Here is a 15835-nt window from a genome sequence, read left to right as displayed (position 1 = left end):
ATCGTACACGGTTTGGAAGCACGTCTGTTTTCAGTATAGCGAGCCGTGGAGGAACGTGATATAGTGTACTTGACCTCCAGGCAGTTTAAAGAACACTCTATTTAACACTGTGCTTTCTCCCTGTCTGACCTGCAGCCCTGATGTGGACAGACACGCCGCTTCATCACGTCCGCAGACACTGCTGCTGCAATTCCTGCAGAATACTAATAGGTTTGTTCTCTGCACCTCATTAGGATCTCCAGACTGGAGGCGAGCGGATCATCTATATTGGCTGTCAGCTTGCTAGCGCATAGCTAAAGATCTGGGAATATGTGATGATGGACTTCATCTGCTCACATGACAATTAATATTTTAGCTGTAAGTACGAGGCTTGGGAATGTGATGTCATGACGCACTTTCTTACGAGTGATTCATCATTTTGACAGCTTCAGTCAGTCATGCGGTCAGACAGACAGCTGAGCTAGTCGACAAGTTTTCATATCAAAAGTGCGAGCGAGTCATCATAGTGAGAAAGTTTTCTCTTTTTTTTCACAGAAACTGTCACTGCAGCACCCGTGACAGCTGTAAAAAAACTACACAGTCTTACAAAAAAACCACACACACACACACAAGAGAATGGTATTTTGTACACTATATCGGAATGCTGAAACATTCCCACATGGAGATGACTGTGCTCTTTAACATCTACACACACCGAATGGCCAAAAGCATTTGGACACACGGCATTTCCAGCCATATGTGGCTCTTCCTCTAAACTGTTAACACTGTTAGTACGTGACTGTACAGTGCACAAAGTATTTCCACATTTTGTTATGTTACAGCATTATTTCAAAATGGATTACATTTATTAGTTTCCTCCAAATTCTACAAACAATACTCCATAATGACAACATAAAAGCACATAACATGTACATAAGTTTTCACAGCTTTCTCCATGACACTAAGTGGATTTGACATGGTTTGGAAACACACACACATGTCTATAGAAGGTCCCACAGTTAATAGTGCATGTCAGAGCACAAACCAAGCTATGAGGTCCAGGGAATTGTCAGTAGACCTCAGACAGGATTGTATTGAGGCACAGATCTGTTAAAGGAGACAGAAACATTTCTACAGCATTGAAGGACCCAATGAGCACAGTGACCTCCATCATCCGTATCAATGGAAGAAGTTTGAAACCAGCAGGACTGCCAAACTGAGCGATCGGGGGAAGGGCCTTAGTCAGGGAGCTTAGTCTCCTTGAGTGGCCCAGCCAAAGCCCAGACTTTAACTTAATTAAACATCTTTGGAGAGATCTGAAAATGGCATCCAAACCTGATGGAACTTGAGAGGTTCTGCAAAGAAGAATGGGAGAAACAAAAAAATAGGTGCCAGGCTTGAAGCATTAAACTCAGAAGACTTGAGCTGCAACTGGTACCAAAGGCGCTTCAACAAAGTATTGAGTAGTGTGTACATGTGATTTTTGCAAACATTTCAAACAAACTTCTTTCACATTGTCATTATTGGGTTTTGTTTGTAGAATTCTGATAAATAATGAATTTAATCCATTTTGGAATAAAGCTGTAACATAAAATGTGGAAAAAGATGCACTGTATGATGTTGAGTAGCATTTTGTCTGACCTTAACCCCACTGAACACCTTTGCATTTACATTTATGGCATTTGGCAGACTTGTCCAGAGTGTCTTTTATCTTATTCACACAACTGAGCAGTTATGGGGTTACGGGTTTTGCTCAGGGGCCCAAGAGTGGCAGCTTGGTGTGGAAAAGATTCGAACTCATGACCTTTAGATTCAAAGTCACAGACGGACAGATGGACAGACAGATAAATGGATGGATGGATGCCCTTGTATATATCCTGGGACTATGTTTTTATAATACCTACATTATTTCAAATGTGAATGAATTAATTCCCATCACAAAATCAAATATAATCCATCATTTTAGTGCATAAATGATATCAATTCAATGTGATTGTGCCCTTAAAATATTACGGATGACAAAACTGCCCTGTCCATATTGCCTCGTCATAGTGTCTGAAGGTTCTCTTAATACGTTTTAGAAGATTAAAAATAAAAGCTGTAGGAATGAATGCTGGGCTCCAGATGGGGCAAAGTGAAGTCTAAAATAGTTTATCTTAAGTGTGAGGTGTCTGCACCAGTGACAAGTTCAGCTTTTACAGAGTGGAAGGTCAGAGGAAGTCTGTAGGGAAAGGAAGTCGTGATTTTGGAAAACAGAAATAAAAAATGAGCCCAGTGAGCAGCAGATGAAGTCACTGTATCACACCATATTCATGACTGACAGATTGTGGAATAATTCATTTCCCTGTAGTTTAATGATTTCCCTAAAAACTAAGGAGACCCCAAACCACTGCTCCAGTGGTTTGTGGTTGCTGGTGTGAAGGTTGTATTAGAATGACTTGAGGATCCTATGCAGAGCCCTGACCTCCTCAACCCCACTAAACACTTTCACGATAAAAACTTTCACTGAAACCTCATTGAACTTCTGAACATCAGTGTCCGATCTCACTAATAATCTCTACAGCTCCAAAATTCAGCAGAAAATCTTCCCAAGAGCAAAAAAGAGAAATACATTTGGAGATGTTCATCAAGAACTTGTGGCTGTGACAATCGGGGGTGCACATACTATTGAACATGTAAAGTTTGATTAATTACTATATAACAGTATATATTTTTCCTGGGACTTGAAAAACAATGAGGAATGTTTTATTTTCTCCAGTGCTGCTATAAATATACAGGCTAGGAGAAAAAGATAACTGAAAGTGAGCAGTACTGGCAGAATGACCTTCCCTTTACATCCTGCCTCGGGGATTACAAAAACCCCTATCAACAATAGCAGACCAAAGTTAACTCAAGCTCAATAATAATAATTCCTTAACTCCAGCTGGTTTAAACCTCCTTCCAGTCTCAGCCAATATCCTGCTTCTTGTGGGTTTTTATCTCCTGTACTCCATACATATTTGCTCCCTCAGGAAGCTCATCGGTCCACACTTCTTTTTCCTTTAATGTCACCTCAGGCCGGGTTTGGGTCCGGGCTAATCTCTAATTAATTAGGTGCCTCTGAGGTGCTTGCAGTAATTATAGGTCAGTCCACCGGTCTCTGTAAACTTTCAGAGAGGAATCCATCACTGTCTAGACTAACGTGCTGTCCAGTCAGCGCTTTGCAATAACTTTCTTTCATTCCGAAGCAGAACTTTTTAATACCATCCCTGGTGCGCTCGTTTGTCAAAGGCAACTTGTCACGGAATTGAGGGGGAGTAGAACAGAAAATGATATAAAATGAAAAAAAATAAATAAATAAATATGAAGAGCATGGCTCAGCTGGAGAAAGTCTGATCTTCTGGACATCAGATGTCAGCACAATTATCTTTAATTAGTGGCTTAATATAAACATGGCACAGTACCACTTTTTCATTCTCTCTCTCTCTCTCTCTCTCTCTCTCTCTCTCTCTCTCTCTCTCTAAAAACTATGTATTAAAACTAATCTAAAATAAGTCTTCTGGCACTACTTTATCCGTGTGAGTGATTCAGAGCAGCAGAATTGGAACAGAAATGCTTAAGGAAAATAAAGCATTATTTTTTTTATCCAGTCCGAGTCTGGATCTGATATACTGTACTGTATATTTGTTTAGCTGATACTAATACCAGGTTTAGGATCACTGCCATTGCTGTCGTAACCATTTGTCAGGTTTATGAGGCAGAGAAGGAGGACTCACCAAAGACGGTACGTGCCGGCACAGACTCCCGATTGAGCCAGAAGGAGACCTGGGAAAGGATGACTGTCATGATGCAGGGTAAATACGTCTGAATGACAAAATAGCCGATTTTCCTTTTCAGATGAAAATACGTCGTCATCACCACATATTCTCCTGTAGAAATAAAGAGAGAGGAAAGGAGAGAAAAAAGGAAGGCAATGCATTATTAATGAGGCTCATGTCACATCCAGACGATGCACGCTCGCTGAAATATTCAGGACTTATTTATAAAAGTTAATACAGATGCAGTATTTTCCACAGGGAACACACAGCCTATGAACTTCTACATCACAGCACTGAGCTGCAGGAAAATACTCCAGGAAGCTGCTTTATTACTGTACATGAGTATTAACCAGTTATTCTTTGGATTCCTTGGAATTTGGATGATTTGGTTGTAAATGTAGTGTTAAATGTGTTTAGCTACACTATAATCATGTACATTTAGATAGATTGGCTAATTTACATCTGTACATTAGTTTTTTGAGAGATATTCATTTTTTGCACCACTTGCATCTCATTTCCCGAGACAGGATTTTATTTTTTAAGATTTTATCGTATACCAGTTTGTATTTTTTTTCATTAGTTTGTTAAATTTCATAGCTACCTTTTAGATAATGTTTCTTTTCTAACCAGCTAGCTAAGTTCTTCTGATTAGCTTTTATATGAGTTAGTAAGTTATGATCTGAACAATTATTTGAAAATTTAGTTACATTTTATACATTATTTTTACAACGTTAACTTGATAGTCACAGCACGGGTCCTCTGGATGTTCCTCTCTCCTGCGGTTGTGTCCAGGATTTCTGTTTCTCAACCGTCATCTACTATCAAATCTTTCTAAACTTTGCAAGTGACTAACTTCCAGGCCACCAGTCTTTAGACGGTAATGAACTCCGGGCTGCGTGGGCTTGGATTCGTCCACGTGATGAGCTTCTTGGGAGTGTACAAAGTGTGATATATGGTGTTCATTTGATTGTGCTGTGTGTAATTTTAAACAGGTATAAAAAAGTCTCCCGCTCACTCATTAAAAAAACATATACAAGTAATGTGTTTCTGCATAAACAAAAAGATATACGACTGGCCTTACTTTCATTAAACTGAGCCTGAAAACATCTCTGTTTCTCTCTTTATCTCGATCCTGTGAGGTTTGAACACAATCACAGTGGAGGTGGGAATTGCAGGCTGGATCAGGTAGCAAACATGTTCTCATAACCCTTTTCCTTCCACACTGTCAGGCAGGAGACAATTAAACACCAAATAACAAATGTTACTTGTCCTTGACAAGAACCTGAAAGAGCCATTTATCTTTTCCAGCTTTGACAAAGTAAACTGTAAACACAGCCTGGTCCAACGGCGAGTTAATGCAAAGCGGCACCTTCATAACTCCCAATTCAGACTAGCGCTTATTTAAGAAATATATCTCAGGAGCTGCTATTTCACACAGATTCAGAATGGTATGAGTATTGAGTAGACACAATGCATGACCAAAATGATTCGAACACGAGACTTTTCCACTCATATGTGCACTAAAAAGCTCAACCCTATAGATCAACTTTGAGATGAATGTGAATGCTGACTGCACCCTAGGTTACAAGGACCGCACCTAATGAATGAGCAAAAATCTCTACAAACACACTCCAAAATCTAGTGGAACATCTTCCCAGAAGTGTGAAACATAAAGGTTTAATGGTCTGTACATGATGTTCTCTTCGAACTGTTGCCTTCTGGTCAGGGCTACAGAACAGCGTCCACCAGAACAGCCAGGCACAAAAACAGGTTTTTCCCGCCGGCTCTACTCAGCATGAACAATTAAAATATTCATAACTACACATTGTCCATCATAACTGACACATTTATACATAGAATCCAAATCTGCACACTTCATGTAAACAATATTTCCACTTCTGTATAAAGTGCATTATTTAATTGTCTGTTTAATATTTTGTTATATTATGTCTATACATACTTAGTAATGAAGTTATTTCTGATTCTGATGTTACACTGTAGAATCTACAAATCTTTACTCCAATTCTGTTTCAACATTGTGCATAGTGTAGTGTAATGTCAGGTACATGCTGGAGAGAAGAGGAATGAAAGTCAGTAGGAGTAAGACAGAGTACATGTGTGTGAATGAGAGGGGGGGCAGTGGAGGGGTGCGGTTACAGGGAGAAGAGGTGGAGAAGGTGGAGGAGTTCAGGTACCTGGGGTCAACAGTGCAGAGTAATGGAGAGTGTGTTAGAGAAGTGAAGAAAAGAGTGCAGGCAGGGTGGAGTGGGTGGAAAAGAGTGATAGCAGGAGCGATCTGTGAGAGTGAAAGGGAAAGTTTATAGGACTGTGGTAAAACCTGAGATGTTGTATGGATTAGAGACAGTGGCATTGAGTAAAAGACAGGAGATGGAGCTGGAGGTAGCAGAGCTAAAGACGTTGAGGTTTTTATTGGAGTGATGATGATGGAAAGGATTAGAAGAAGGCAGATGTAGAGGACAGGGGGTATGGAGACGGATGAGCCGCTGTGGCAACCCCTGAGAAGCCGAAAGAAAAAAGAAGAAGAAGAAAAAGAGGTATCAAAGAGTTTTGAGACTGCTGGTGTAACTGAAACGTGAAATTCTGAGTGAAAATGGGCAAATCTGCTGCAGAGATGTTTGACGCGATGTATGTTTGACATATGGCGATGCTGCGACAAGTCGTTGGAGGTGTTTCTAGAGCATTGCAGGCTTCAAGAGTGGAAGAACGTTGATGAAAGAGAACATGAGATCAAGAAGACCTTCAATAAGCTCAAACCCTGAAAATGTCAAAACTGTGCAGCAACTCGTGCATGATGGTCGTCAGAGAACAATCGCCAGATTTAGCTCCTGTGGGCCGTTGTGGAGATCCGGCGCGAACCACAGAAGATGCTCGCTACACTTTAAAAAGATGACTTCCAGGACACGTTTCAGAAGAACGCTGGGGGCGCTGTATTACTGTAGAAGAGGACGTTTTTGAAGGTGATCGTGTGGAAATGTAGATAAATAAAAATTTTTTGTAAAAAGTGCAAGTTTCCAAACTCATAATCACAGAAAAAAATCACAGAAACAATTTGGTGGAAACAATTAATTATTTGTACAGTGAAGCATCAAATAACGTTTCTGATAATTAAAATGTTTATGCTTAAATAGTAGAATGGATCATTTTGCTCATGGATCAACTCAACCTGACAGAAACCTCTGTATTTGGTATATACATGGGATATAGTAAGCTGCTTATAAACACACGTCTTGGGTCTGGATTTAAATGAACAGCACCTTGGTTTTATGCAGCTGCACAGGTTTTTATCTGTACGCTTCATTTCTACATTAGAGATCCAGAAGGTTTAAAGAATATTTTGCCTTTTATTTAAAAAATTCATGAGCTGTCGGTCAGAGCATGTGCTCTTTGATAAAAACCCCACTGCTCAGGGCTGCTGTTTACACTTATTTTTTGAGTGCACACTTTTTAAGATGCTTCGTCCTTCAAAATGGAGACAGAGAGAGAGAGAGAGAGAGAGAGAGAGAGAGAGAGAGAGAGAGAGAGACTTAGATCTGAGTGACCCTGCAAACGAGAGACACTGGTCTGGAACCATGTCAGGAAGAGTTGTTAAGCACATGCATCTATCACGTTACACTCTGTAAGACAAGGCAGGGGAAATGTTTTGATTTGACCGGAAAACAATTTTATTAACCCTTTTTTTATTTTTTCACACGTCCACGTCCGCTGTTGATTGGAGAATGGAACTAAAAATACACATTTCCAGCACAAAAGCACAAAGAAACACAATCAACAAGCCCTTCGCTTTTCACCCGGGCTGCAGTGGCCCCAATAACTGCGGCAGAAAGCAATCGATGAGCTCAGTGCTTGCAAAGCAGGCCAGATAAATTACTTTACAAACAGACACAAATAGAATTTGTAAGCGTATGCTGGGCACACACACACACACACACACACACACACACACACACACACACACTAAAAAGGGAAGCATACAGAAAGTTTATCCATACAGGTTGTCTGCTGTTCATAAACTGAAAAGTGAAGTTTTGAAATTGAAGTTTTGAAATGGGAACAGAGCTGCTGCACCTCGGACTGATCAATACAGATTAATGAATAGAATTATGAAAGAACTTGTTTGTTGTTTGTTTTGATATGTCAAACTCCTGCAGGTAAAAGATGACCTCTGGCACACAGGAAGGTGGATACAGGTTGAGAACGATGATGCATTTATCCTAGGAATGTACAGGAACACAATAGTCTAAATGAATTATTGTTCAATATGGACAAAATCATCAGGAACATTTTCCTCAAACTGTAGTATCATAGTAACAATTGTATCGGATGTCTTTTGGAAATTTTCCTTCACTTGAACTAGGAGACCCAAACCAGTTCCAGCATCACAATGCCCCTTTGCACAAAGCCAGCTCCATGAAGATCTGCTTTCCATGGGTTGGAGTGGAAGATCTCCTGCTATAGAGCTCTAAACCCTATCGAACCCCTTTGGGATGAATGTGAACGCTGACTGCACCCTAGGAACCTCCTCACCTTCTCACCTACATCACTACCTGACTTTACTAACACCCTTGTGACAGAATGAAAAAACACATAATATGATAATGTGTCCACAAACGTTTGTCATATAGTGTGTATTTTTTAATTTAAGAAAACTACTGGTTTTGAAAGAGGGGTATAAGACGTATTAACGAACACTCTCTATGCCCAAAAAATTATAAAACGAATGTATGATTGTGTGTTTTCTGTTGTTTTTAAAAAGAATGCTGAATGACACTCATACTGACCCCTTTTGACCCACAGCAGCACTGCGTCCCTGCTTCATAAATCATCCTGCTAACTCTTGTAAATGACTGAATCTAATAAAATGTTATTTTTTGACTGTTGTTGTAAAGGACAGCACCCCATCTTTATTCTCTCAAATTGGTTAGAAATAATTCTTGAAAGTGTCAGATTTAGAAACTGAGCAATGAATCTAAGGATGAAGAACATGAAGTTTAGAAGACATATAACTCTTGGTCTAGGCCACGGCCACTTTAAGTATAGATACAAATATGTTCAGTCTTACACAATAAATCAGCTAAAGCGTTTAGTTTAAAATACATCATACATTTACAAAGACAAGAGTTTTTTTTACATTTTTGACCAAATTCTTTTTTCCAGGTTTGTGAGACTTTACCTGTGCTGGAACTGATGGTCTCTTTGCCTATGACGTGTCCCAGCAGGTCATACTGGTTGAGACGGGAGCCGTCTGGAGCCACCGACACAGACTTCTCATCATCCGCAGTCCAGATGTAGACCACTTCGTTGTTAGTGTACGCATCTGAAAGATACAGAGGAAGATGAGCATTCGTTTTTATTATCATATCAATAACCAGGTGGAATATTATTAAATGCTTATATGGGCCAAAGGATGCACACAAAGTTACACAAACTGCTGCTATTATTACATTTTCTAAAATAAGTCAAAATGAGCAAAGACGACTGTAAAAGTGGTCTTTATTGTTTAATTTTTCGATGAATTGTTCAAAGAAATTCCCATAAATACTCTGCTCTTATGGATATCAAACAATTGCAAAAAATTCTTTGTACATGTGTAGCACAATTATTGTCTCTTCAATGAATTCATGTGTGTAAAATATATTTAAAGTATTTTCCCATATCACAATATTTGATATTTTTAAGAACTCCTGGGTAGAGGTGGACATTTTTCCTGTAAATGTCCGGAAACTTTCCATGGGAACTTCATCTGGGGGAATTTGGGAAATATTCAAAGTTGGAAATATTCCAGGAATCTATGGTAATTTGTTAGAAATGTAGGGAAGTTTATATAAACTGTATCATATACAAACATAAATATAAACATTTTATTTGGTCACAAGCTGACATGCATGCAAATTAATACAGATTAAAAAAAAATTTTTTTTGACTTTGATGTAATTGTTAGTGTAATTTTGTTGCACAGTAGCTTACACACAGCACAAGGAAGTTTGAAACAAATGTATGTAATATTTATGTAATTTCTGTGAATACTCACCAAGATGAACATTTTTTTATATTATTTTGTGTGCAGGACATTTGTATACAGATGGTCCCCGAGTTACGATTTTTCGATCTTACGATGACGATAGCAATACGACAAAATTGTGTAAATATAAAAAAATTCCGCGCAGCAGGCAGCAGCGTACGATGTGCGATACGATACGTTGGACACGCAGCTGGGATGAGCGAATCTCTCGCCCTGTGAGATGCTCCACTCTCGCTAGCGGTCGACGGAGTAAAGTTGTCTCAGTGTTAGTGTGTATTTTTTTCTGTTTCAAACAGTTTCAAACAGCAATTTAAGTGATAAAAGCATGTCTTCCAAGCACCCAAGTATGTCTCCTGCTGGTAGTAAAAAAAAAAAGAAGAGGAAAGCCATCAGTTTAGAGCAGAAAATGAAAATTATAAATCAGCATGAAGCAGGAAAGACTGTCACAGTCATATCACATGAAACCCAGCTATCACACTCAACAATATCGACGCTTAGAAAGGACAAGTATCGAACAATGGAAGCAATGAAATCATCTGCTTCAGTTCATTTTGATTAATCTCCGACTTACGATATTTTTGATTCACGAAAGGGTCATCGAAAAATAACTCCATTGTTAGTAGAGGACTACCTGTATATATATATATATATATATATATATATATATATATATATATATATATATATATATATATATATCTTTCTTCTTTCAGCTTCTCCCATTAGGGGTCTCCACAGCGAATCATCCGTCTCCACACCCCCTGTCCTCTACATCTGCCTCTTCCAAAACAACTACCTGCATGTCTTCCCTCACCACATCCATAAACCTCCTCCTTGGTCTTCCTCTTTTCCTCCTTCCTGGTGGCTTCATGTCCCTCCTCTGCACATGTCCAAAACATCTCAATCTCACCTCCCTCACCTTGTCTCCAGTCTATCATTGTCACTCCCAACGAACATCTCAACATCTTCAGCTCTGCTACCTCCAGCTCCACCTCCTGTCTTTTACTCAATGCCACTGTCTCTAAACCTACAACATCTCAGGTCTCACCACAGTCCTATAAACTTTCCCTTTCACTCTCACAGATACTCTTCTATCACAAATTACTCCTGCTATCACTCTTCTCCACCCACTCCACCCTGCCTGCACTCTTTTCTTCACTTCTCTAACACACTCTCCATTACTCTGCACTGTTGATCCCAGGTACCTGAACTCCTCCACCTTCTCCACCTCTTCTCCCTGCAACCGCACCCCTCAACTGCCCTCCCTCTCATTCACACACATGTACTACTGACTTTCATTCGTAAACATTTGTAAATGTTTTAAAGTATAATTTACACTGGAAAAATGTGCAAACTGAAACAACAATGTAATCTGTTCCACACACCCAAAAATATTCATATACAATTTTTTTCAATGGTATTTTATGTACAAATTATTGTCCCTAATGTATCTAAAACAAATAACAATGATTAGTACACAAAATGAAGTAAAAATAAAACAAATTAACCTGCACTTTACCTTTGAAAAAAGTCGTGGCTGGCGTGAGGGAGATGGGAGGAGGAGGAGGGTTATTGCTAGGAAGAAGAAATTCCTTCCATGAGAGCAGACGTGGTCACAATTCTATAGTAAACAGTACGTTCATGCGAGTGCTGCCTGTACAAGGGATACACACCGAACGAGGACGATTATGTGGGAATTGACCTGAGCGCCCATTGTTTTATGCAGCAAGACAGAAAGAACCATGGTCTTAGTTGAGCGCGTGCCGTTTGCGCGTTGTTCACGTGATGCTCGATGATCGCAATGCAAGTTACATTTTAATTAACATTTTTGCTCGTCCTGTAAAGCATTCGTAAAGCATTTTAGTTACAATCCAAGGTTGCACCGTACGTAAATCATTAGGACACCAAACGGAACTTTTGCTGTTTCCACACAAACGCTTTTAATTGCCGGATGTGTGCATCATGGCGGATTTTGGTGCCTGATTTAAGACTTTTTCGCATCTGTAGAACAATTGTTTAGTGTTTACAATTTTTTCACTGGAGTTTTTTTTTTTTTTTATCTGATTAAAGAAACGACATCGGGAATAAATGTGTTGCGTTGAAGGTTTTAAATTCGCCTCATATTTATTTCTTTATTTATATATTTAATTAAAATAGTCAAACACATTTGCATGTTGATAAATATTTGTGTTAACGTGTACATTCTGACAGCCCTAATAAATCCAATCCAATTCCAAAATCACCCGCGATAAACGAAAAACCGAGATAAACAGACGCCGCCCCAAAAATGCTATTGTATGTGTACAGTACTGTAGTGTATTAAACTTTTACTTGATTTTTTTATTTTGTGTGTGTGTGTGTGTGTGTGTGTGTGTGTATTTTGTATATTAGTTTACTGTGTATTCGCAGCCCAACACTACGTTAGTTATTATGAGTTGTGTTTTGAAATGAAAAGAAAATTCTTTTAGACTAATTATTGATTTGAGCACTGATTGGATACTGATTGATTTAAACGCAGCACACTGGCGTTAATTTTAAACCACATATTAGACAGCAGTCAAACCACATGCAATAAAAACCAGAGCACACATGTAAATACAACACGTCATGAAGAACAATTCAAAAGTGTTTTGTAATGCAAAGCTTTCCCATACATTTTAGTTGTGCTGCGCTCATTGTTGTAATGTAAAAAATGTACAAATAAACTTGCTCCATAATATGGTCTGACCAATCATTTGGTTGCCCACTATCTTTATAACAAAAAAAGAAAATGAAAACTTTTACCTGCTCGATATGAGTCACATTATTTACATGCTCTTATTGCTGCATAGAGCCACATCCTCAATGAACTGGAAAAATTCTCCTTTTGCCACTTGTGTGTATATATATATATATATATATATATATATATATATATATATATATATATATATTATACATATAAACCTATAAACATTATATCTTTATTGGCATGCGGTGCTACTGCTAACACAGAGCTAACACTCTGTGAGCTCTCTGCTCTATAATGTGAGCTTCAAATATAAAATCCTCCAGAACAAATATCAATATCTCAGTCACTTGGTATCGAACCACAGGGAGCAATCAATACATTAAATTACTGTTACATTATGCTGAATCCAAGGTGTATAAATCAGTAAATACGAGAGAGGAAAAAAAAATACAGATTTTTGAGAGAAAACCGAATTCACACACCATCCGAGGGTTTGCTAATGAAATTTTGATGGCCAGAGAGAAATGATATTATTTTATTCAGTTGTAAAATCGTTAATCAAAGGCTCCACACATAAAATTTAATGCTACTTCATCTATAATGAATTGTAACTGGCAATGAAGTGTATTGTTCTGACTGGTGATACAGGGAGTGCAGCAGGCAGCGAGCACAGAGAGCTTTATTTACAGTCAGCCCAGCTTTATGGCCAGTGAAAAGGGCAAAAGTGTCACGCGATTTCAGAAAATAGAATGAGCACAACCTTAGATTTAGTCCCCTATTCAGAACACTAAGAAAGAAATGGAAAATGGAAAGAAAATAATATAATATCATATAATCTTGAATACAATCAATGCATGTGACATTAAAATATAAATTTTTAAAAAACAAAACCAACAAAAACCGAATGCGTTTTCTTTACGGCCATTCCTACCTAGCTGAAGAATGTCAAAGCAATTCTATTCATGTTCATTTGTACACCTGTGTCCCTGCTTGTCCACGCAATTATTTAATTAGCCAATGAGGAACGTCTCTAAGTTACGTATGTTACCCTGGTTCCCAGAGGGAACGAGACACTGCGTCAACAACGCTTTGAGAACGCCTCTGCGTGACCACGCTCTGAACCAAGTTTCTAATCTGTCCATGTGACTTCAGGAAGCTTTAAAGCACATGCAGTGGAGACGGCGCTGGCTACAAAAGCGGAAGGAAGTGCTCGCAAAAATTCAGTTCCCTTCAGGAACTCGAGCTGCGTCAAAACACTATTGGAACGCCCCAGCGTGACCGTGCTCTGAACCACGTGTGTAATCTGACCAATAGGCGTTTGGAACGTGCGTCATCAGCGGGCGACGTCGCGTAAACAGGAAGCTACAAATGATTGCGAGATGGACCAGACGCTAGCTCCTGCGAGAAAAGGTAAGCGCCGCAGGGATGCAGGGAGTGTGGCACGGAGATGCAGCGTCTCGTTCCCTCGGAGAACTAGGGTTACAGTCGTAACCTAGAGACGTTACCCTTTTGGAACTCGAGCTGCGTCGAAACGCTTTGGGAAAGGTTTCCCGGCCAATAAGCAGACTTTGAGCAGATGGGTAGTGGATGCGATTGTGTCGGCTCACGGGTCCTCTGGCCTCCCTGCACCGCTTGGGGTTCGAGCTCACTCCACCCGGAGTGTGGCGGCCTCTACGGCCTGGTCCGCTGGAGTGCCACTTCAGGACATCTGTGACGCTGCGGGTTGGTCCACCCCGCTGACCTTTGTCAGGTTCTATGACCTTGACCTCAGAGCCACCCCAGGCTCCTCTGTCCTACGTGCTGGTGCCGAGGCCCTCACTCTCTAGGCAGGGTCTGGTTAGTCCGGCGTGATTGGACACTCGTTCCCATAGCGTTTTGATGCAGCTCGAGTTCCTGAAGGGGAACGTCTCTAGGTTACGACTGTAACCCTAGTTCCCCAAGGGAACGAGACGCTGCATCCCCGTGCCACACTCCCTGCATCCTTGCGGTGCTTAACTTCTCTCGCAGGAGCTAGTGTCTGGTCCATCTCGCAGCTATTTGTAGCTTCCTGTTTACGCGACGTCGCCCGCTGATGATGTCACGTTCCAAACGCCTATTGGTCAGATTACACACATGGTTCAGAGCGCGGTCACACAGGGGCGTTCCCATAGCGTTTCAATGCAGCGTCTCCTTCCCTCGGGGAACTAAGGTTACCTACGTAGCCTTGAGACATTCCCCTTCAGGAACTCGAGCTGCGTCAACAACGATTTGGAAACGAGAGTACAACACTGCCAAATTGACAAATCCCTCCCTAGTGTGGATGGGCACAGCTAGGTTCAAGGATTGATGGGCCAGAAGTGGAACTAAGGTCAAGGCTATAGGACCTGCAAAGGTCAAAGTGGTCGAAGCACTGCAAATAATCTGAGGATTAACCCCAGAGTAAAAAGGCCTTAGAGGCCGCCACACTCTGGGTCGAGTGAGCTCTGAACCCGAAAGGAGCAGGAAGACCAGAGGACTCATAATAGGAGAAGATATCATCCACAATTCACCTGCTGAGGGTCTGCTTGTCTGCAGGAAGCCCGCTTTTATATGGACCGTAGCAGACGAACAGTTGGTCCGACTTCCTATAATGCCTGTAGAATGCCTAGAGCACGACTGGTAGTGGGCAACAAAGGGCACCTTGGGAACATACCCCCGCCTGGGGTAGAGAAACCAAAACAGGTCCACAAACCATGGCCGGCCTGGACAGCTAGGGCCGGCAAACTCTCTCCAGAACGCCCGGGTCAATGTTAACAAAATGACCAACATCTCCATTTCTGATCTGTACAATGATAATCCCTAACATTTTCCTGATCCCCTGAAACCTGATGCATATTTTCCTGATTCACTGAAGCCTGATGCATGATGAAGCCTTGATGAATTATTCTTTCAGAATAAGAGGGAGTAATGTCAGTTATTATTCTATCTCAGTTACTCTACCAGGACTGTAAATCTTTATGATGGATGCTTACATATGTACCAAGAACAGTACAGCCTTCAACAATGTTTTTGTACATTGTTTTGTACAAGGTCTATATGCGCACCTTCTCTGTCAATAAACTTTGGGTATCTTTCATTCACGTCTTGGTATCTGTGTGATGGATATCCACAGGCCAGCGAACGCTTAAGGATGCTCTAGATCGAAACTGATAGATGAAATAACGTCTTAAATGTAAAAGAGGATGTTAATGTGTCTTAAATGTAAAGGATTTGTAAGGGTTACTGCCTTAGACCTCCAGACACCCTATTGTTCCTGCATGTTTTCCAGTG

The 15835-nt window shown here is 40.3% G+C and overlaps 1 protein-coding gene across 4 annotated transcripts in view; it reads right to left on the bottom strand.

Moving 5' to 3' along the window:
- Nucleotides 1-15835, bottom strand: part of LOC124398116 (gamma-aminobutyric acid receptor subunit alpha-3-like) — a 109687-nt gene that overhangs the window by 13810 nt on the left and 80042 nt on the right. For all 4 annotated transcript variants that reach the window (XM_046868147.1, XM_046868146.1, XM_046868148.1 and 1 more), the window contains 2 exons: nt 8968-9111; nt 3735-3887 (listed from right to left, as the gene is read on the bottom strand). In XM_046868147.1, coding sequence (XP_046724103.1) covers nt 3735-3887; nt 8968-9111 — 297 coding nt within the window. The remainder of the gene's footprint in view (nt 1-3734; nt 3888-8967; nt 9112-15835) is intronic.

The sequence above is a fragment of the Silurus meridionalis genome, chromosome 15, assembly GCF_014805685.1.
Source record: "Silurus meridionalis isolate SWU-2019-XX chromosome 15, ASM1480568v1, whole genome shotgun sequence".
NCBI classification, from domain to species: Eukaryota; Metazoa; Chordata; class Actinopteri; order Siluriformes; family Siluridae; genus Silurus; species Silurus meridionalis.
This window is presented reverse-complemented; position numbering and strand designations above follow the sequence as displayed.